This window comes from Hipposideros armiger, unplaced genomic scaffold, assembly GCF_001890085.2.
Source record: "Hipposideros armiger isolate ML-2016 unplaced genomic scaffold, ASM189008v1 scaffold_93, whole genome shotgun sequence".
In the NCBI taxonomy this organism is placed as follows: Eukaryota; Metazoa; Chordata; class Mammalia; order Chiroptera; family Hipposideridae; genus Hipposideros; species Hipposideros armiger.
In genome coordinates, this window is record NW_017731443.1 from 1,211,469 (window position 1) to 1,233,246 (window position 21,778).

The following is a 21,778-nucleotide window of genomic DNA, read 5'->3' on the forward strand; positions in this document are numbered from 1 at the left end:
AGGCAGCTCTCCTGGCTTCAGGAAGTGGGTCAAGGGCTTTCGACAGCAACCCTAGGACACAGCCCACGCCAAGACCCCTGTGCAACCCGTCAAGCCCAAGGCTCCAGTTCCATCCTCCCCACCCCAAAGCGGCTCCCACCACAGACCACACTCAACCACCACAACTTCCTTGCAAAAACCCTCGGCTCACCCGAGGGCCAGTGGAAATTTATTTTTTTTTGTCCTTTCCGTCTTTCCCCAAGTGGCTTTTCCTTGCAAAATGCCTGACATGACACCAGAGGGGAACCTGGGAGTGGGGGGCACCCCAAGGGGCAGCCCAGGGACTTAAATACAAGCTGGAGGGCAGGGCACAGGTGGGACAGGCGAGAGACAGCACAAGGGGCATGGCTTCTCAGGTAGAGACCAAAGGTTTGGTTTTTTGCAGGAAGAAGCTGTGCCGGAGGGCCGGAGGCTAGGATCCTGGGTGGTCGGGGGTGAGCGGAGTGGCCCCCAGCTCTGGGTTGCACCCATATTCCCGAGAGGAGAAGTAGCAATGGGAAAAGGATCTGCCCTCATAGGCTTCAAGGGAGGGGGAGAAAAAGTCAGATGTGCTGCCTTGGGGAAAGGGAGGTGGTGATGGCAGAGTGAGGGTTAAGGCTGGTGCCCAGCCTCTGGCACGGTGGGCCTTCCGCCTCCGCCTGCCTTGGGGACAAAGGGGCACGGTGGGCAGGCAGCACATGGGCTTGGCTCTGGCAGGGCAGGGGGCGGCAAGAGCAGGCTCCCTCTGGGCTCAAGACACAGGCCCAGCATGGCTGCCCGCCCACCTGCCCTAGATGTGCTCAGACCTACCCCCCTGCAGCTGGACGGCTGGAGCTATGAGTGTGGGAGGGGTGGCAGGGGAGGTAGGAGGGGAAAGGGTGGGCTGTTGGGCCCCTGTGGCCCCCATGCCCGTCCTGAGGTCTGGCCCAGGGTCCTGGATCCCCTGGACCCATTCCTGGCCCTGGGTGCTGATTTCAGCCAGGGGCAGCAGAGCCCATGGAAAGCTCTCATCTCTTGGGGAAGGGTGCATCAGTGAGAAAGGGAAGAAGGATAAGGAGAGAAACCCACTGCAGCATACATGGGGAGCAGAGGAGGGAGGCAGACAGAGGAGCCCTCATCCCAAAGAAAGGTATGTGGTGGGGTATCTTTTAAAGTCACCTAGAGGCAGCAGCAGAGCAAGCCCCCACCCCCACTCCAGCCACAGGTCCTGGGTGTCCTCTCTTGGGGGCCCTGACAGAGCCGGGGGTCAGGGCGGCAGGCAGATGGGCCTGAGGGAGATGGGGAGCTCAGGACACCCCAAAGCCACAGACTCAAATGCCCCAGGAGAAGGAGGCACCTCCTGCCCCCTCCAGGGGCATCATCTGGAGAAGGTGCCCCGTCCTGTCCCTCCCCATGTGCAGGGCCCCTCCTAGCAACAGCCGCCACCAGCCGGCTTCACAGGGGTGCTGTCAATCTTGAGGTTGGGCCGCTCACCCCCCGAGGCAGCCCCAGGGCCCATCCGCTTTTTGATCTCAGCAGCCATGGTCATGAACGCCTGCTCAACATTGGTAGCGTTCTTGGCACTTGTCTCCAGGAAGGGGATGCCCAGAGAGTCTGCAAACTCCTGACAAGAGGAAAGACGATGAGGGGAGGAGGGGTGAGGGGCAGCAGACCCCAGCCCACCCTGGGAGGCCTGGCCCAGGCCCTGCTCACCTTGGCAGTGGTGTTATCCACCACTTTCTTGGTGGTGAGGTCGCTCTTGTTGCCCACCAGGAGCTTATTGACATTCTCGCTGGCATAGCGGTCGATCTCCTGTAGCCACTGCTTCACGTTGGCATAGGATTCCTAGAGGGGCCAGGGACAAAAGTTACTTTGCTTCCACCAACTCCCACCCCTACCCTAACCCTGGAGAATCCGGGCTTTGGAGGGAAGGGGCAGGGCATATCCCTGGGTTCAGGGACCCAGAGAAAGCACCCTCCTCCAGGCTTAGCTCTCCTCCCTGCCTTCTTCTGTCGGAGACCCCAAAAGCCCACCCCAGCCCAGCCCCAGCTGCCTGCCAACAGGCCCAACAACTGGACAGCCTGGGCCGAAGTGCCAGCCAGCTCCGCTACCTGCAGAGGGTCGCCTCTCCCTGAGACAGAAAGGCTCAATTAACCACATGTAGGTAGCAAATGGCATCAGAAGACAGACAAGCCAGTGGGGGGACAAGAACAAAGAATAACAGGTTAGCCAAGAATCACAAAGTTCTCACAGGAGCCTTAGAGTCCCTTTAAGGTTTGAAGTCTTGGAGCCCAGTGGCAGGTGAAGGGTCCTGCAGGGGAGACCCTGGCCTATGAGGGAGACAGGCATCATGGGAACAGGCCTAACATCCGTCCAACTTCTGGCACCAACAGCCTCCTCACTCAGCCTGGCTGTCTCGGCAGCTTGCCATTCTCCACCTCCAACCCCTCGCCCCTGGCATGTGGACAAAGCACAGAACTTTTAGGAACATGTTGGAGCTACAGCCACTTTCCCTTCTTAGGAGCCAGAGGCCTGGTGATATCACCAGGGTTCCAACTTCCACCTCCTGCCATGTCCCAGGCTGGGCTCTGTGCTGGGCACTAGGGACAAAGAAGGCAATCATACCTGGGCCCTGCCCTAAAGCACTTGGGACAGGGAGGGTGAGACTAGGACATACACAATGGCAAGACAGAGTGAACAGCACTGCAGCGACAGAGCAGAGGCAGGAGCTGCGGAGCGCCAGCCCGCCTCTGACTAGGGAGGCTCAGCTGACCTAGGCCTGGGAGCAAGGGAGATGACAGGTCACAGAACAGAGGGGCATGAGGCCGCTGGAGAGTGGGAGTGGGAGAAGCTGAATATGGTTGGGACACAGGCCCTGACAGGAAAGGACAGGGTGGGGAGGTGGGCCAGAGCATGGAGGAGCGCAGCCTGATTGAGGTGCAGCCAGCCAGGAGCAGGAGCTTTTCTCAGGAAGGGGCAGCAGGGACACTCCTGTGTGCTGGGAAGAGTCTTGGCAGGAGTGGGGGCCAGATCACAGTGGCAAAAAGATGGAGACCAAGTGGGAAGTGGCTGGACTAACCCAGTGGAAAAAAAGACGTGCCCCGAGCCAGGTAGTGAGGCAGGAAGAGCACAGGATTCAGCCAGACCACGCCTGCGTGAAGCCCCGGCTCTGCCACTTACTGTGGGACCCTAGATATGTCACGTGACCTGAGGTTCAGTTTCCTCACTGCTACAAAACAGTACCTCCCGGTGGGGCTGTTGTGAGCAGATAATGAATGTAGGCCTGTCTCATAACAAGTGCTTAATTAGAAGGAGCTGCTATTATCCTCATCACGGCTATTATTATGAAGGGACAGATTTGAGTGAGATGATGGGGGAGAACAGAGCGGGCCTGGGACTGACTGGATGGGTGAGGGAAGAGTTTTCTGGTCAGGCCGACACTGATAAGCGAGCTAGTTTGGGCAAGAGATGGTGAGGCCAATGCTGGACATGGTATGTTCTGCAGATGGTCTGAGAGCACAAAAAGGTGAGCTCGGAAGCAGGAAACTGGGCTCAAACACGCTTTGCCTTTCCTGGCTGCGAGGCCATGGGCAAGTTACTTAACACCTCTCCTAGCACGTTTCCTCTCCAGGAAAACGGGGACCCAGTTCACTGGGCTGTATCATGAAAATCAGAATTAATGCAGACATAAAGTATCATGTAGGGCACTGAGGAAAAGAGCCATCAGTGACAGCCGTTTAGACGTAAAGAATCACAGAACATGAGACAGAAGCCAAAGCACAAAGCGGCCAGAACCATGAGGGAGAGTCAGGAGGCGGTTTGGGGTAGGGTTGGGAAGCACAAAATATGGGGATATGGGAGTCAGTACAGGACAAACCTGTAAAAAGCTACTGAAAAGAGAATCTAATGCAGCAGGAGCTGGGAGAGCTGGAGATAGTGAACTTTTCAAGGAGAGGAAAGACGGAGTTAAAGCCACAAGAGGTCAATCAGGGCGAAAACTGAAATGAGGTCACAGGATTTGGCAGTTAGAGGTCCTTGGTGACCTTTCAGTGGAGCACAGTTCACCCAGCTTCTTGTCCAGGAGGCATCATGAGTCCTTGGTGAGCCAAAGAGCCCAGCTGCCCCTTAGGACAGGGACTCCTCCTAGCCGGAGCTTATGTAAACACCTCCATGTCCTCAGAGCCTGACCCCCATTAAGCAACAAGGTCTGGTAAAAGAACAAAGCAGGTTGAATAAGCAGACCTCGGCTTTCTTTCTGTCTCTTAACCACCTGCAGGGCTCTGAGCAAGTCTCCTCATCTCTCTGACCCACCTCCTCACCTGTGAAATGGGAACATGCAGACCTCTTTAGAGTGTTATGAACTTCAAAAAGCTGCAGCGTGGCCGGCCAAGTGTCTCAGCTGGTTAAGAGCTTGCTCAAAAGTGCGAGCTCTGAGCAACAGGTTCCTGGTTCGATTCCCACGTGGGCCAGTGATGCTATGCCTGAGCTGAGCTGCCACTGAGCTGCCAACAGGTGGCAGGATAGCTCATCTGGTGAGAGCACGTGCTCCTAACAAGGTTGCCTGTTCGATGGTGGGCTATGCCCGCCGGCGGCTGGGACTGAACTCGGCACCTTGAGCTGAGCTGCCACCCGGATGGCTCAGTGGATAGAACATGCGCTCTTAATAATGAGGCTGCTGGTTCGACTCCCGCATGGGACGGTGGCTATGCCCATGTGCAACTAACTGAACACAGCACCTTGAGCTGAGCCCTCCACAATTAAGATTGAAGGACAGGGCCGGCCGAGTGGCACGATGGTTAAAAACTAGCTTGGGACACCAGAGGGCCCCGGTTCGGATCCCACATGAGGGCCAGTGACACTGCCCTCCACAGCTAAGATGCTGAACAACAGCTCAACCTGGAGCTGGGCTGCCGTGAGTCGCCGGTGACGGCGTAGGCTGCAGCCCCTGTGGCAGTGGGTTGCCATGGGCTACCGTGTGTAGCCAGCAGCCAGCGTGAGCGGCCAGCAGCCGCAGTGAGCGGCCGTCCAGAAGCCAGCAACTGATCTGCCTCACCTGGGAAGAGCGCAATGATGGTGCTAACTTGGCTCAGTGAAGCAACATCCTCCACAACTAGACTGAAGAACAAAACGACAGCAACTTGTCTGTTCCTCTTCCCCAATTCCCCAGAACTGTTCCCAACCCCCCAATTCCCCAATAAAAAATCTTTAAAAAAAAAGATTGAAGGACAACTTGGCTGTTCCCCCTTCTCAATTCCTCAACACTGTTCCCCGCCCCCCAATTCCCCAACACTGTTCCCCTCCCCCAGTTCCCCAATAAAAAATAAATAAATTAAAAAAAAGGCTGCGGCCGATTCTGGAAACTACACAGTATTGGAGGGACCGTTTCTGGTTGTTAAAATCACCACTGCTGCCAATGACTCGTGACTGATGCTGCCACAGCAGGCAAAGGGCTCCCAGGCTCCTGCTCACACCGGGCCCAGAGTGCAGGGCGCCATCGCTTCTTGTCCAACTGCTTCTCCACAGTGTCTTCACACAGGAGGCCGTGGGCCCAGCACAGCAACCAATCAACTGATAAACATCCCCAAAACACAGGTGCCTGGAAGGTCTAAAAAAAGGTGGCATGTTTGGTGGGGAGGGGCGAAGCCTGGCTCTGCCATGACCCTGAAGCAGGGCCAGGAGGACCCGTTTCTGTGCTGTTTCCCTCCTGGTGAAACAAGTTCAAGTCCAGTCTCCTTTCCAGGCTGTATTCAGAAGAAAGGACGAGAAAAGCAAAAAGAAGCAACAGCCAAAGACCTGAGGCTGAGGCAAAGCTGGGGAAGGGGAGCCCAGGAGTACCTGGTCAGTGACGTCGTACACCACAATTATGCCATGAGCCCCCCGGTAGTAGCTGGAAGTGATGGTCCGGAACCGCTCCTGACCAGCTGTGTCCCACTATGACAGGAGCAGAGAAGGGCAGGTCAGCCCTGGGCTCCATGCCCAGAGCCCCTCCCCTCTCAAGGCAACTGCCTTTGCCCCAGGGATGCTGGGAAGAACGACACTCACGATCTGAAGTTTGATGGTTTTGCCATCCAGCTCAATGGTTCGGATCTTGAAGTCCACCCCAATGGTGCTGATGTAGCTCTCTGTGTACGTGTCATCCTAGAAGACCAGGGGGCCAGTGAAATGGCCTGAGTGAACAGGCTTCAGGCCCAGCTGGCAAATCTCCCTCGTTTCCTGCCCTAGCGGAGCTCCTAACTGCTGAGCCCCAGTTCTCAGCACCTAACTTGCCAGCCATGTGCCCTTGTTCAGTCAACTACGTTGCTGGCAGGTCCTGCAACTTCATCCTTGGTCCCCCAGTTCTTTCAGCTATTGTGCTCTGGGTTGCCCTCCCTCCGGCCACCAGCCAGGACCCCAGATAGATGGTATGGGAGGCTTCTTACTCACAGCAAACCGCAGGAGCAGGCATGACTTGCCCACGCCCGAGTCACCAATCAAAAGCAGCTTAAACAGGTAGTCACTGGAGAGAAAGGATGGGAAAGTGTGAAGGAAGGCAGGGAGCCCCCCCATCATCATCTTGGAGTCACAGCTATAGCACTCTTTCACACTGAGGGGTGCCTTGGTTTAGAGTACTAACGCAATCACGAGATCTTCCCACAAGTCTTGTGAGGGGCAAGCTGACCACCCCGCAAAGGCCTAAGTATGAATTCCCACTTTACAGAGAAGGAAACTAAGGCATAGAACGGGACATGACTTGCGGAGGGTCACAATTAGCTATGTGACAGTGCTGGGTATCTTACCCATTCCTGACAAGACTCCATGGTCTCGGGCCCAATAGGGGCTATATAGGGAAGCCCTCCTATGACACTGCCCTGAGGTGTACCTGCCTTGGCCAGGGCCCAGCCTAAAACTTGTTAAATGATTATCCATGTAAACAGTGTGGTAGGAAGCCTCTGAGAAGAGGTGGTTAACAAGTGGCTATCAGTTAAAATGTACTGACTTCTGACTTGTGCCTGGCCCTGTACTAAATACTTCAATGCATCATCTCATTTAAGCCTCGCAACAGTCCAATGAAGTGGGTGCTGTTATTCCCAACAAATAAGGAAACCAGAGGTCAGAGATAGGAAGTGACATGCCCTAAGTTTACATAGCTACTAATTTTAAGACTGGAAACTAAGTTCAGACTCCAAAGTCTCTGTGAGAACCTGTCAGTTCCCTCCTCTGTTCCCCCTTAGAATCCAGCTCAGAGCTTCATCCTTCCCCAAGGAAATCTGAAGCCTGGATCTGTAGAAAGAGGAAGAGGAAGAGGAAGAGGAAGAAGATGATAACTGACACTTGGGAAAAACCATCAATAAGAAGGCTGGGGCAGAGATGTGGGCCACCTACCCACAGGGGGAGTGACCAAGAAGTGAGGAGAGGAACAGAGAATCCAACTGGAAGGGGGGAAGCAAATGCCACACTCATCTAAACTTCATCAGCAGTGTGATAGCAAAGGGAAGGGGTGTGACGGTGGCGCTGGGGGCCTGAGCAAAGGTGAACAGAGGACGGGAAGGGACCCGCGGCGGGCAGCTTGATCCAGGCAAGGGGGAAAGCGGCGGGCCAGGGGAGGACCCGCAGGGGAGGACCTGCGGGAGAGCTACCCAGAGCGGCGCCTGGGGGCCTTCCGTGTCTAACCAGCCCCTGGGCTACCTCCAGGAACCGGATCCCGGGAGAACGGGGAAGAACTGAAGGATTTAAGGCCCGACCTAAAATGCCCAAGTCTGGACTAAGATCAGGAACTATCTGGTGCAGGGCTTCATAACGCTGAGACTGTTGTCAGCACCTAGACTGCCACTCTCAATCAGCAGGTGGGGAAACTGAGGCGTGGAGAGACGGGGGCTGCGGGGTCACCTGACCAATAAGGCCTAGTATGCTCGGCGCCTCAAGCACCAAGTGGTCCCCCTCGGGGTCGTAGTCTCTGGGCCCAGGATTCAAGAACTCGGGGTGTGGAGCTGGGGTTCTGGGGCCCCCCGGGGGAGGAGCAGGACCCGGATGTGGGGGGGGGTCAGCGGAAGAGGGACCCGGATGTGGGGGCGCCGCGCAGTCCTGACCCAGGCTGGACAACCCCGGTAAACGTATAGCCCCGTACTCGGGATCGAGGCTGCGCCGGACGGCGCGGGCGGGGCTCACTCACTATTCGGGGTTCATGGCGGCGGCGGAGGCCCGCTCGGTCGCTCCCAGTCGGCTCTGCTCCGCCTCCCGTTCCAAGATGGTGGCCGCTCCGCCCCAGAGGCCCCGCCCGCGACGCGCAGGCGCAAACGTGCTCGACTGAGACCTCGCTGAGTAGCTTCTCGGAACTTGTAGTCTTCTTACATTGTCAAACACACCCGCGCTGCGCATGCGCAAACCGAAGAGCCCACACCTCAAAGAACTCACTCCCGTCATCGCCGCGCATTGCTTTCTGGGGCTTGTAGTTCGCTTCCTAGACGTACCTGGGCTTGAGGACTGCGCTCTGGAACCTGACGGCGTCCCCAAATTGGGAGGTCAATTTAGGGCTGGGGTTGACACATTTCACATCTGACAGAGGTAGTTATCCCTATCCTCCCAACACCTAGAGTTGTGAGCATTAGTAAAAGTTCATTTATCCAGGGTGCTGGCGCTAACTCACAGCCACAGCCTCATAAGGTGTCGTTGTCCACATTTTATATATGAAAAAAATCGAGTCGATAACTCGCTCAAGGTCAAACAGCTTGATGAGGGGCAGTGCTCAAAGCCTGTGAGGTCTGTAGAACCTGAGATGAAGTTTGTTAGACCCTGAACCTGTGGGGCCCCCAAACAATTCCGGGTTAGGAGTATGTGGGCCCCCGTTGCGAGGGGCAGGACGTAGACGACCAACACACGCCCCACTCACTCGCAACCTTTCCCTACCCCACCCCAAACTACAGACGCTGGGAACCCTCGGCATCAGCCCCAAAACAAGCCCAGCTCAGATTCAAACCGTCTTTATTTCTACAGCAACATTTGAAAATAGAGCGACCACCTTACCCCCCAACTGGGGCAGCCCCTATCACGGGGGTGGGGCATCACTGCCCCTCGCGAGAAGCTGCAGGCGTGGAAGGCGTGGCTGGATGGCACCACGGGCAGTGCCCAGGGCGGGATCAGACCGTGCCTGGGCGGGGTCGGACGGAGAAGGGCAGTGCATAAGGCCGGGATGCAGAGCAGGGCCCGGCGGTAAGGGGACGGGCAAGGGGAGGGCTCCCCGGACGGTGGCGGGTCTGGGCGCGCCCCTCGGAGGCCGGGAGGAGCGCGAGAAGGCCCAGGGAACCCTTTGGGGCGGCCCCCCACAAGATGTGTTGTGGAGCCTGGGAGATACCACCGCGCGGAATAGGGGTGATTAAGGCCTGGGCGGTACCACTAGAGAAGGGCTGGGAGGGGAGGCCCAGGCAGTACCGTGGACTGAAGGGAGGGGCGCGGCCAATAACTTATTTCTCTATATACAGAAGCAACGGCCTGAAGGACAAGGGTGCTGAAGGGACGGCAGGTGCTTAGTGTTCTTGGCTCCGGGGTCTGGGGAGGGCGGGCCACTGAGTCTCTACCTGGAAGACCCCGGGCAGCCCCTCGTGCTGGCCCTCAACCTAGGAAAGGGGAGGCCCTGCTGGAAGGAATAAATAAGGGGTAGAGCTGGAGCGGGGCAGGCCCAGCCTCCAGGGCTCAGGCTGAGATGACAAGGGAGGAGGTTACCCTGAGATTGAACAGAAAAGACAGGGGTCCCTGGGAGAGACAGGCGGGACAAGCAGCAGGCCCATGCGCAGGGCTGGGGGTGGGGGCAGTGCCGGGTGGAGGCTCTGGCGACCAACTGCCCCATCAGTATTAGCCCACCAGGGAGCTTCGTCGGGAGAGGTCCATGGAGCTGGAGCTGAGGGTGCGGCTGTCAGAGAGGCCTGTGCCTCCAGGCTGTGGGTAGAGGGAGCAGTTGGCTCAGCCTCATGCTGCTGCCAGTCTGTGCTTCCCTGGTCGGAAGGGGAAGGGGACTGACCAGCCAGAGTCCCTGAGCCTGGCCCAAGCCCACCCTTGTACTCTTAACACTTCCACACACCTCCACAATGACTGCTGGCACTGGCCACTTGCATGTCCACCCATTTGGGTTTCCCTCATTTGTCTTTCCAGTGTCCAGCCCAAAGCCAGGCCTGGGACAGAGACAGGAAATGTTGCTGGATGAAGAGACATGCTTTGAGAAGCTGGCCAGATAGATGCACGAGACATGCAGGCCTTGGGCTCTGGGCCTCAGCTGTCCAGTGCCCTGACACCCACCCACCCATACCTGGACGGGCTCTTCCACACTCTTGTTGAGGAAGTTGAGGGAACTGGCCCGCTTCATCCTGAGGGAAAAGGAAGGCCAGGATTTGTCCATGGTAGAGCTGGGAAAGGATGGTTAGGATGGGGCTGGGGAAGGAGGCTGATGGGAGATGAGGGAGTTCACCCTGGGTCAGGAGCTCATCTGGGGCTGGTGGGTTGTAGGGTGAGTTCTTGAGAGGCTCCCCCTGGGTGGGGGGCTTATTGGTTCAGAGGCTGACCTGGGGTTAGGGGGTTCCTGGGGGCCACCACCCTGCAGCTTCTTCACCAGCATCTCACTGCTGCGCCTCAGGGCATCTCGGAGCTTCCCAAAGGAGCCACTGCGCCGCAAGGAGCCACTGCCGTCCTGGGGGTGGGGAGAGAGACAGGTTTGTCTCTGTGCCATGCTGGCTACACAGCCTTCTGGCCCACCCCCACCCCTAGACTCACCCCACTCCACTCAGCTGCAGGCCCTGCCTCCTCGAGGTCAGACTCAGACCGAGCCCCAGCGCCCCCAGCCACATCTCGGTTGCCACGGCGGTCTCCCCGCCCACTGCCATCTTTCAGCAGTTCCACCACCTTGGTCTGGCTTGCAGGGTCCAGGCCCTGAGGAAGTAGAGGGCACATAAGGCTCTGATTGGAACACACAGTGCCACGCGGGTCCCTGCCCGCTCCCCTCATGTCTGTTGCCCACCTGCTTGCGGCTGCGGCTGGCACAGTCTTCCAGTGTGTGCGCAGCTTCTAGCTTACCCTGGCGCCGGTACAGGGCCCCCAAGCTGCGCAGGGTGGTGTTGACAGTGGGGCTGTGGACAGGACAGCGGGACAGTCTCAAACTCGGTGATCCCCAGGAACCAGGGCCTATCCTGGCATCCAGCCCACACGGGGCTCTAATGACCCATCTGGCCATGGAGAATCTTGCTCCTCCTGTGTCAAGCCCCGTGCTAGGCCCCACCGCACTCCCTTGTCTTGGAATCACCCCAGAGCCCTAAGTGGGATGATTCCCAAGAGTTGCCACTAAAAGCTGGGACACCCAAGAGTGAGATAACCAGGCGGTCCTGATGCAGAAAGCCATTTTGGGACAGGTGGCCTATGACCGAGGCCTTGAAAGACAAGTGAATAGAGAAGAAGCGTGGTCCTGAGGGTGAGCAATATGAAATGTGCACCCTGGCCTCAGCCCCATCCAGGATGTATTTCCCCGCTAACTGCCCCGCTGTCCTCACCTGTCTACTTTACAGGCCTTGTACCAGCTGCCATATTCCCCATAAGGGGTGCTATCCCGGCGCTTATCCTGGGAGGAAAGAATGGTCAGGGGAGGTGGGAAGCAAAGGCCCTCCCCTCTACACACCCCCAGCTTCACCTTCCTCCGTACACCCTGCCCCACAGAGCTACCTTACTCTCTTCCCGTTCCTCTGCATGCATCCAGATGGGCTTGTTGTCCCCTGGGGAGAGAAAGGGCTGTCACCAGCCTTCCATATAGGTCTCTCCTGGTTGGGCTCGACATAGAACTGGGGTCTGGAGAGGGGGGTACCCAGGAAGGACGAGGGTTGAGCTTTGTTGAATGAATGAACAAGAAACAGGCCCAAAACATTACTGACCCTCCTCTGGAACAGAGATGACTGTGGCCCAGCTCTGTGCTTGAGGGGGTTGGGGGAACAGACCTTTAGACACCTTAGGCCCAAAGCCTGAGACATGAGCTGGGCACGAATGATGGGCCAGGCTGAGGGATTCCAGAGCAGGAAATGACTGACCATCGGGGCCAAAGGGGGAGATATCTGGGCTGGGCCCTCATGGTGAGCAGCAGTAGAGAAAGGCATGGGGTATGCAAAGGGTGTATATGGCATGGGCAGGGCCCAGGTTTGTGTGCATACTCAGGTGTATACATGAATGGCTGAAGACCAGCCAGACCCCATGCATGAGGGCCTGCCCAGCTGCTGTGGATGCTGATGGCTGATCTAGCCTGTGCTGGGTGAGCTGGGGGCACACGGCAGCCATGGACTCACCATTGACAGAGCCAAACTCCTTCTCATGAGCGCGGGTGAGGATTTCCTTGTACAGGGTCTCTGCATCCTGGTACTTGCCCTGCTTCAGGTAGCAGGAGGCCTGGAAGGGCAGGGGCCAGAGGATAAGTAGGATGCAGGGAGCTGAGCCCTGTCCTTTCCTTCCTCCCCCAGCTGCCTCCTCTCCCTCCCTCCAGCCCTTTTGGCCCAGGGTACCAGGTTGTTCTTGGTCTTGGCCACGTTGGGGTCATCAGGCCCCAGGCGTGTGGCATAGATCTCCAGTGCCCGCCTGTAGTAGTATTCCACCTCCTCAGCTTTGCCCTGGTTCTGGCACAGCAGGGCCAGGTTGCTCAGCTGCTTGGCCACATCTGGATGAAACTTGCCCAGGACCTGAGATGGGAGTGGGAACTAGTGGCTGGGTTCAGGGTCGGCCCAGGCCCCCTACCTGCCCAGCCCGCCTGGCCCGCCGGCTCTCACCTTCTCCCGGATCTCCAGTGCCCGCTTGCACAGTGGCTCGGCTTCCTTGTACTTGCCCCGCTTGCCGTATAGAACCGCTAGGTTGTTTAATGTTGCGGCCACCTGGAGGGGGTTGTGTGTGAAAGAACGGAGCCTCTGTGACTCAGGGCCCTGCTGGACAGAGGTCCTGGGACCTGGGAGCTGCACAGGGCAGTGGCAGCCTTCCCCCCCTCCACCCTCACTCACAGCCGGGTGGTCCTTGCCCAGTGTCTTCTCGCGGATGGCCAGGGCGTCATTGAGCAGGTGGGCAGCCTCCTTGTATTTGTTCTGGTCCCTGGGGGCAGGCAGAAGCACGGTGAGGGCTGGCCTCTGGCCTGCCCCAGTGGTCTGAGATCCCGCGGTCACTCCTGCTGCATTTGCTGAGTAGGCATGATTATGACCCGGAGCGTGGGGAGAGCTGGTCAGCCCCTGCCCTCCAGGAGCTCGGGGGACTTTGGGTAGCTCACTCACACCCCAGGGTATGCGGTGCGGGGGTATGAGGCAGACCCCTTCTGACCCACCCTCACCACCTCATGCCCAGTGTACCGTTCTCTGTTTCCCAGTGTCTTTGTTTATGCTGCTCTTTCTGCCAGAGCAAACTTTCCCAATCCTCTCATGTCCTGGGCAAACTCATCTTTCACCAAAGACCCTACTCAAGCCATGGTGCCTACAGATGTGCCAACCACCCAGTGCCCAAGAGTCCTCATGTGCTGACCCCTCCCTGGTTATGTCTAAACCTTTCTCCTCCACTAGACTGAGGCATATTCAAGTGTGTAGCCCAGGCCCATGCAGGCTCAGCCCCCTCTGGACACCAGCTCCTCTCTTTGTTGTCCGACTGCCCAGAGGAGCCCGAGTTCTGGCCCAAAGCAAGCACTGAGGGTTGATGACCCAGGGCTGGAGCCTATGGCCAAAGGAGCCTCACCGATAGACCAGCGCCAGGATGTTCAGCATGGTGGCCACGTCAGGGTGGTCGTGGCCTGATGTTTTCTCCAGGTCCTCCAGCGCCTGCTTGCAGAGTGGCACGGCCACCTCATAGCGGCCCTGCGAGGCGTATTGGATCACTAGGTTGTGCAGGGTGCGGAGCCGTGCCGGGATTTCATAGCCCCCATGCTGGGCAGCCACATCTCCTCCTCCAGGGCTGGGGGCTGCAAGTTCAAGGGCAGGAGCTCAGATACACCAGCTGCCCCCTGGGCTGACACATGCCTGCCATGCCTTTGACCCACCTGACATGTGGCCCTGGGCACGTCACGAACCATTCTCCCTTGGTTTTTCCAGCTGTAGAGTGGGTCTAGTCACCCCACATAAAAAGTGGGTGGGGGCTGGCCAAGTGGCGCGATGGTTAAGAACTGGCTTGGGACGCCAGAGGGCCCCGGTTCGGATCCCACAGATGAGGGCCAGTGACACTGCCCTCCACAGCTAAAGATGCTGAACAACAGCTCAACCTGGAGCTGGGCTGCCATGAGTCGCCGGCGACGGCGTGGGCTGCAGCCCCTGTGGCAGTGGGTTGCCATGGGCTACCGTGGGTAGCCAGCAGCCAGCGTGAGCGGCCAGCAGCCGCGGGTGAACGGCTGTCCAGAAGCCAGCGACTGATCTGCCTCACCCGGGAAGAGCGCAATGATGGTGCCAACTTGGGCCAGTGAAGCAACGTCCTCCACAACTAGACTGAAGAACAAAACGACAGCAACTTGTCTGTTCCCCTTCCCCCAATTTCCCAGCGCTGTTCCCATCCCCCCAACTCCCCAATAAAAATCTTAAAAAAAAAAAAAAAACAGTGGGTGGTGTCCCACCACCAGTACTTTAAGCTGTGTGTCCTAGAGCAAACCCCCTGAGCTCTGAGCCTTAGCTTCCTCAGCTGCAGAGGGAGGCTCTGATATGCACTTGACACTATCAACAAGGTGAGCACTGGCCCAGAGCTCAGCACTGAGTACGCGTTCTCCTTTAACCATCAGAGGAGGCTGAGAGAGGAAAAGAAACTTTACCAGTGGTCACAGAGTAGCTAGCAGGACGTGAACCCAGGCTGGGCTGCTCCAGAGCTCTGAACTGAGATGCCTGCTCCTCACAGAGCTTAGGGAGAGGAGAGAGGACATGGCTCTTAAGCTCTAAGATGCTGAGATATGATGATCAGAAACGAGGCAGGAAAGAACATGGCAGCCACTTGGTCCCTGTTTCTGCTGACTTGTGGGTCCCAAGGATTAAGAATTCATTCAGTCCTCCCTCCCCTGCCCCCAGAACCAGCTGCCCCTCCACACCTGGGCTCTGCTCCTCCTCGTTGGGGAACAGGTCATCCAGAGAGTCTTTGGGGACCTCCCCTTTCTCCTCCTAGGCAGAAAGACAGGATGAGTGTCAGGGAAGAAGGTGCCAGGTAGCCCAGGTGTCAGCGGCTGGGTTGAGCCATGCAACCCCCTCCCTGCTCCGAGGCCCCCCTGCCTGGTGGCCTTGCAGTGAATGTGGTCGGACTCACGCTGGGGGAGGTGTCCTCATCCAGCTTGCGGATCTGGCTCATGAACAGCAAGTGCTGCTTCTCCTCCTCGAGCTGGGCCACAGCCTGCTCGCTGCGCTGCAGCTTCTGCTGCGTTCCTGCCAGCTCCTCTCGCAGCCACTGGTTCTCCTGCACCAGGCGCCGCACCTGAGCCCGCAGCTTCTGCTTCTCTGACTCCACAGCCCCCAGGTGGCTCGAGAGCGCCAGGATTACCTGTAGCAGCCAGCAGGGATGTGGGTTGGAGCCCTGTCCACCCCGGCCTGGGCCTCCTGGGGCCCAGTGAAGGGCTAGATCCAGCCCTGCCTTTGAGGAGCTGCAGGGCTGAGGGCCTTGGAGTTCTCTCATCAAGGGAGTTTTCCCCCAAGGCCCCAAACACAACCCTAGTTCAAGACCTGAACCCAGGAGGCTTGGGGGTCCCCAATTCCTTCCACCTGGGGTCAGAAGCCCTAGGCTCCCAGGCTGGCTCTGCTGGACCCTGAGAAAGCCCATCCCCTTTCCAGAGCCTTAGCTAGTCCTCTGCACTGATGGTCCAGCTTTCCCCGAGCGAGCCATTCTCTTGGTCTCTCCCGGGGGTTGTATTCAAGCCCCTGCAACCACAGCCACTATAATGCTGCCCCCCACTCCAGGGCTAGCACTTTCCTGATAGATGTATGAAGGACCATAGAAAGACCCCTCCTGACTTCTGCCAAGGATCCAGATTAGCCCCTGCTCTTCAGGGATGGGTGGGGAGGGGTGCATATCCCAAACCCCACGTATGGGAAACCACAAGGGCAGGTAAGGAGACCCAGGGACCTAGCGACAGCCCCCAGCCCTCTCCCAACCTCTAGGAATCCTTTCCTGAGCTCCCAGACTCTTCCTGCCTTGGGGCCTTGCATAGGCTCTACCCTTTCTCCATCCTTCATATTCAGGGTCATTTGTGCAGTGAAGCCTCTTCTCTCTTATGCCCACAACCCCAGAAAAGCAGGGCACCTTCCACTCCCTCCATGCCATCCTGTTGCCCGACTGTGCCACTGCCTGGCCACACTGGGAGGGGGACCCCTGAGTGTTCATTTCTGCACCTGGCAGCTAACTGGCTGAGGAGTGAATGACCAACACATTGCCCATCCAGAGGGCCAGGCACTCTGGACCCTGCGCTTTCCAGTTGATTAATAAATGCCTAAGTGACAGGTGTTTTCACAACCACTAGCTTTTGAAAAAATTCCCTAAACAGCCTGGAAGCAGACACAGCAGATGGCATGATCCCTATTTTAAAGACAAGATGATACCACCTGCCCAGAATTCACAGAGCCAGCCACTGTCTCAGCCAAGATCTGAGGAGGCCAAGACTCTTTCCCCCAGAGCCTAACTCCTCCATCTGCATATCATCCTGGCAGCCCCAATGTAAGAGGGCCAAGACAGAATTACTGATCATCCGGGCTCTCTCATCCCCTTAACTTGCTCCAGCCACAAACCTGGGAGTTACCCTGCCCTCCTCTCTCTCCCTTACTCCATCCCCAGGTGCTCCAGGACTACTTCCAGGACATCTAGAATGGGTCCCCTTCTTTCCACCCTTACAGCCACCCCTTTAGTCCAAACCGCCATTTTTTCATTTGCATTCCAGCAGTGGATTCCTGCTTCCATCTTTGACCCACTATAATTCATTCTCTATACCTCAGCTTGAGGGGACTTTTAAAACCTAAGTCACATTGTGTCCCTTGACTGATTAAAGCTCTCCAAACGTTTCCCAATTTCCTGAGAATAAAACCCAAATTAATAAGGCACAGCATGATCTGGCCTCTGCCTTCTCCATAAGCCTCTTCTGTCCCTCTCTCCTTTTCCATAGGTCCAGTCACATAGGTCTGTTCTCAATTTTTTCATCAAGATCTTTCCTACCTCAGGACCTTTGCATATGCAACCTATCACCCTCCTCTCTTTTCTGTAGGCTGGTACATTCCTTCCTTTGGGTCTTGGTTTAAATGTCATTTCCTCAAAATTCTTAACTGACCAATAGAAAAGACTTTCCACTAAAAGCTATTAAAAGATCTTGTCCTTTTCTTTGGAGGACTTATCACAATGTGTAACAAATGTATGTATGTGCGTTTCTGACGGTCCTCCTACTGGACTAGGGCAGGGATCTTTTCTGTCTTGTCGGACCTGTATCCTTGGCACTTAACATATTGCCTGGCACATAGTAGGCATTTGATAACTTACCTGTTAATGAATACAAGAATGAATCTGGGGAGGGGGGGTCCTTTTTGTGCTCCTATTCCAGTCTCCACTACCTAGCAGAGAAGCTCGGAGCGAGGTTCTGAGTGGGGGCTAAAGGATGATCAGGCTTTTCCTGGGGCCAGGCCTGGTTGGGGTCTCCAAAGCCCATTCGTTTCTTCAACAGGTATTTACTGGGGCCCTACCATGGGGCTCCAGGAGGCAGATGGTTACCTGCTCAGATTCTGTTCCACTGGAAGTCTCCATCCCTCTCTCCAGTGACCTCCCACCTCGGCACCCCAGACCAGCCTACCTGGGCCTCCCCAAGCCCCAGCTCGATGGCCTCCAGGGAGCGGCGCAGGACGACACAGCGTTCCTGGGAACCAGGCTCGGCCTCGCCGGCTTCATGAGCGACCAAGGGAGCCAGGAGGGCACGATGCTCCCCGCGCAGGGTTTCCAGCCCTTGGATGACTGCTTTGGTGCCCAGCACGATCTCATCCTGGCTCAGCTTCTCCTCTCGAGGAAGCACCATCGTGGCCATGGCCATGCCGCCTATGAAGGCGAGGGGGCGGGCAGGCGGGTGCCGGGCCTGGGACCACACCGCCGTCCGCCCGGATTAGGTAAACACCTCAGGTCCCCGGATGCCTGGGTCCCCGGGGTGCCCTGTCCCCCAGCCGGCAGCCCGCACCGTGCCCGCGCTCGACCTACAGGGGGCGCGCCCGGCTTGTCTCGGCCCGGGAGACGCAATGCGGTGAGGCCAGACCCGGATTCGGCCCTGAACACCTGCTCAGGACAGCGTAGGCGGCCCAGTTTCGGGGCTTTCCGGGGGACTCTTAGCTAGGGCACGGGGCGCCGGAGGACGGTTCTACGGGGACCGTAGGGGCTCACTCTCATTCCGGAGATCCCGACCCCTCCGGGAGACCCCGCCCCCGCCCCTAGGGCAGCTCCCAGCCTAACAGGCAGGCCGAGCCACAGGGCCCCTCCTTGGGCGCAGGCCAACCCTGGACAGACCCTTCCCCGAGGATCTGAGATCTCGGGTTCTCCGTCACCCCAGGCCCCGCCCACGACGACCCTCCCCATAGGCGGGTGCAACGCCCTGTGGACCCTCCCCTGAAAAGGCCAAACTCCCGCCTCCGGCCACTCAGGATCGCGCCCCCTCCCCGCGGGTGGGCCTGGCCCTCCCACAGGCCGCGCCCGCGACCACCCCTCCCCTAGGCCGACCCAGAGCCCCTCTCCTGGCCCAGTCGGCCAGCGCAGACCTGTGCCTCCCGCTCGGGCCCGGCTCCCGCTCCCGCTCCGGCTCCGGCTCCCGCCCCGTTTCACTCGGACCGGCAGCCGTGAGCGGGTCCCGCCGCCTCCATCCCGCCGGCCTTCCCAACAGTCCCTGCGCCGCCTTAAAGGTGAAGCCGCTACCTCGGCGGCGTCGGAGGGGGTGAAACACTCTTCTCCGCCTGCTGGTTGCCTTAAAGGAGCGCGCCAACGGGGACTGCTCCAGGCAAGAGGTTGGGGAGGGCCGGGGCGGGGCCACCCGAGATAGAGGGGCGTGACCACCGGGGGTGGGGCGTGGAGCCCCTTCCGAGCTGCCTCATCCAAGCTCCTGCGGTCTCGGATTCCTCAGTTGTAAAGCGCCCCGAGGCCGCAGAGGTGTGCAGAGGCTCAGGAGACTGTGAACCTGAACGTACCCAGTACCGCGTCCAGAGAGGAAGGCGGGAGAAACTGAGGCCCAGGGAGCCGGCCCGGAGTCAACAGCGAGACACTGGACATTTATTGACATTTATTGAGGGAGTTGCCACTTTCTGAGCAATGTGTCAGGCGCTTTGGTGCCTTACGTGAGTTAACTCAATAAATGCTCGCAAAGACCTCATGAAGTGGTCACTGCTGTTACCACAGCGCGCAGATCTGACTGACCTCAGGCTCATTTGTCTCTAGAGACTGTGCCCCCACCCATCTCCTTCGGAGCTGTTCATAACCCTGTAGGGGATTCATATCTTAGGGCTACTTCTTGGGGAGAAGGGACGGAGGCTTCTGGCTGTAAGGGAGAAAAGGGTGGCAAAGGATAGCCGGGTATCTGCCAAAACGAAGACTCGTGCACCTGTGGGTGAACACAACACATGCTGTTGATGGGATGAGCAAGACAAGGTGATGATGTCATTCGGGGCTCAGATGAAATGTCACCTCTTCAGAGAGCCCTTCCTTGATTCCGACCCCCCCTGTAGAGCTGCCCTCCAGTCCATCTCATGCACCCATTTAATTCCCTCTGTAGCATTCATCCCTTCTAACATTTTTCTGTTGTTTTTCTGTCTCCTCCCTAGAATGCAGGCCAAGCCCTGCCTGTCTTGCCACTCCCACAGTAGCCCCTGGCCAGCCACACAGCAGCACACAGTAAACGTTGGTTTTTTAAAAAGGGCAGAAGGGTGCACCTATTGGCCTTGCCAGGTCCCTGCCAGCCTAGGTTTTGGTCTGGTGCTCTGCAACCCTGGATTGGTGGCTACCCTGGCATTGCCCCCACTGCTTCTACATCGATGTCACTAGTGGGTGACAGCAGGATAACCACCCCGAAGGACAAAACCTGCACACTCTCCTTGGCATCATCTCTGGTACGGAGATGGCCCGGTGCCCCTAGCTTGAGCACATCCTGTGTCAGGGGGCTCATTACCTTCTACTGTGAGACTCTAAAGATTAGAACATTTTTCCTTTGATGGCCCCCAAAGGACCTTCCTGCAGTGCCCCCCACACCAGACTGAAGCTCTGTCTTCAGGAAGAACTGTCTGCTCCCTTTTGCCAATAAAGATATTTGGAGACCATGATGGTTTCCTCCCTGCCTATCCCTTCACCCACTCCTGCCCTCATTTCCTGCCCCTTCTCCATCCTGATTTCTTTTTTCTGGGGCCTATCTCACCCTCACTCTAAGGTCAGCTCTCCCACCTGCTAAGGAAGCCCAACCCTCCACCCAGCCCAGATCACTCCTCCTGAGCTCCATCCAGGTCTATATATTCAACTTCAGTTGGACGTCCACCTCTGAAGTACACACATTCTCCTTGCCCAAAACCCACCCAGTAGTTCAGTGTGTCAGTCCAGACACTGCTTAGAATGTGCTGCTCAGTCGGCCCAAGGAACCAGCAGGGAGGGAACTGCACAGATCACGGAGGGATGGGCCCCTCTCGCTGAGCATGCCACCTGTCCACTGTGAACTTGAAAATCAGGCTGACTGACAGCCACCACACTGTGTCTGCACAGGGTAAACTTGTCAGCTAAAACCCTAGATTGCGTGCATCCTGGTTATATCCAGTCAGATTCTTCTCCCTGATCCTGTGCTTCTGCCAATGATCCCCCCCGCCCAGTGATTTAAAGGTAGCTAATACAGTCATATGATGCAAAATTCAAAAGGCACCTACAAGTTACAAGTGAAATATAGTTCTTCCTTTCTGAGCACCATCCTCAGCTATGCAGCTCCCCTGCCTAGAAGCACCTGCTATTACCCGTTTTTGTGCCCATTCATTATGTTGTTTGCATCAGCACAGAGCTTGTGTTCACCCTTGTCAGTTTCTTCTGGTCAGTTTTCCTCCGGGGTCCTGAAGATTGGAGTCTTTCATGTGTGGGGTGGGGTGGGGGGGTCTGTCATCGTCCTTCAGCCCTACCTCCCAGAGGTGCTCTGGCTGCTGTGTGATGAGCCTGCCTCTGGGCATGGAGTCTCCATCAGCCCATAACTGCCCTCACAACGTGCCTGCAAATTTACAGAGAGGAAACAGAAGCTGGAACCCAGGGCATCTCTGTCGTTATGGACAAGGCTGGGTTTCAGAATCTCTCATGAAGAAACTTTGTTAGAAGGCTCTTCTTCTAGAGATTGGGATTCGGTGGTGCCAGGGAGGGTCCTGGGCATCTTTTATATAATAAACTTCAGTGGTGCCCATGATGTGCAACCTTGGTTGAAAGCCCCTGTTTTATTTTACAAGTAAGGAAACCGAGGCCCAGGGAGGGGAAGGCAGCTGCACGAGGTGAGAAAGCCTGCTGTTTCTGGTGAGCGCAGGCTCCCAAGGACTACTGGTCATTTTGTTCCAGTGTGTAAGGGAGACTGATGGCATAGAGTAGCAGTCAAGAGAACCAAAGTCAAGCGCTTGTTCACACCTACACGAAAGCACAGTTGCTCACAGCTTCAGGCAGGTTCACCCAGAGGCACTGAATGAACCCCTGTGTCTCATGCACACCTCCATGTGCATGTGTTCATAGGCTAGCGTAGGTGCAAACCGCACATGGCCAAGCGCAAACACATCCACAACCCCTGCTTTCTTCCTTGTGCATCCCCTCTGTCTGATAAAAAAGCACATTCCTTTTATCATCT

At 57.2% G+C, this 21,778-nt stretch overlaps 2 protein-coding genes across 5 annotated transcripts; both read right to left on the minus strand.

Moving 5' to 3' along the window:
- Window positions 1-165: 165 nt before the first annotated feature.
- Window positions 166-8,407, minus strand: RAB1B (RAB1B, member RAS oncogene family). Its single transcript, XM_019645182.1, is given in 7 exon segments — window positions 166-1,621; window positions 1,711-1,842; window positions 5,833-5,928; window positions 6,040-6,135; window positions 6,421-6,493; window positions 8,147-8,340; window positions 8,342-8,407. Coding segments are annotated over 7 exon segments (852 nt in total). The 3' UTR covers window positions 166-1,426.
- Window positions 8,408-8,938: 531 nt separating this feature from the next.
- Window positions 8,939-18,903, minus strand: KLC2 (kinesin light chain 2). Of its 4 annotated transcripts, none has more exons than XR_002124366.1 (17): window positions 18,699-18,903; window positions 17,753-18,028; window positions 15,238-15,468; window positions 15,026-15,095; window positions 13,699-13,921; window positions 12,984-13,071; window positions 12,759-12,860; window positions 12,498-12,671; window positions 12,285-12,384; window positions 11,674-11,723; window positions 11,505-11,572; window positions 10,979-11,087; window positions 10,735-10,890; window positions 10,527-10,651; window positions 10,274-10,331; window positions 10,049-10,163; window positions 9,815-9,906 (listed from the first exon to the last, which is right to left on the minus strand). XR_002124366.1 is itself a non-coding variant. In XM_019645369.1 (16 exons), the coding sequence occupies exons 2-16, from the start codon at window positions 17,984-17,986 to the stop codon at window positions 9,823-9,825; spliced, it is 1,872 nt and encodes a 623-aa protein (XP_019500914.1). In that variant the 5' UTR covers window positions 17,987-17,991; window positions 18,699-18,901; the 3' UTR covers window positions 8,939-9,822. The 4 variants fall into 4 exon arrangements, 2 of the variants coding, with proteins under 2 accessions (XP_019500914.1, XP_019500913.1); XR_002124367.1 differs by having other exon boundaries at window positions 10,049-10,139; window positions 18,699-18,902; XM_019645369.1 differs by lacking the exon at window positions 10,049-10,163 and having other exon boundaries at window positions 8,939-9,906; window positions 17,753-17,991; window positions 18,699-18,901.
- Between the last annotated feature and the right edge of the window lie 2,875 nt (window positions 18,904-21,778).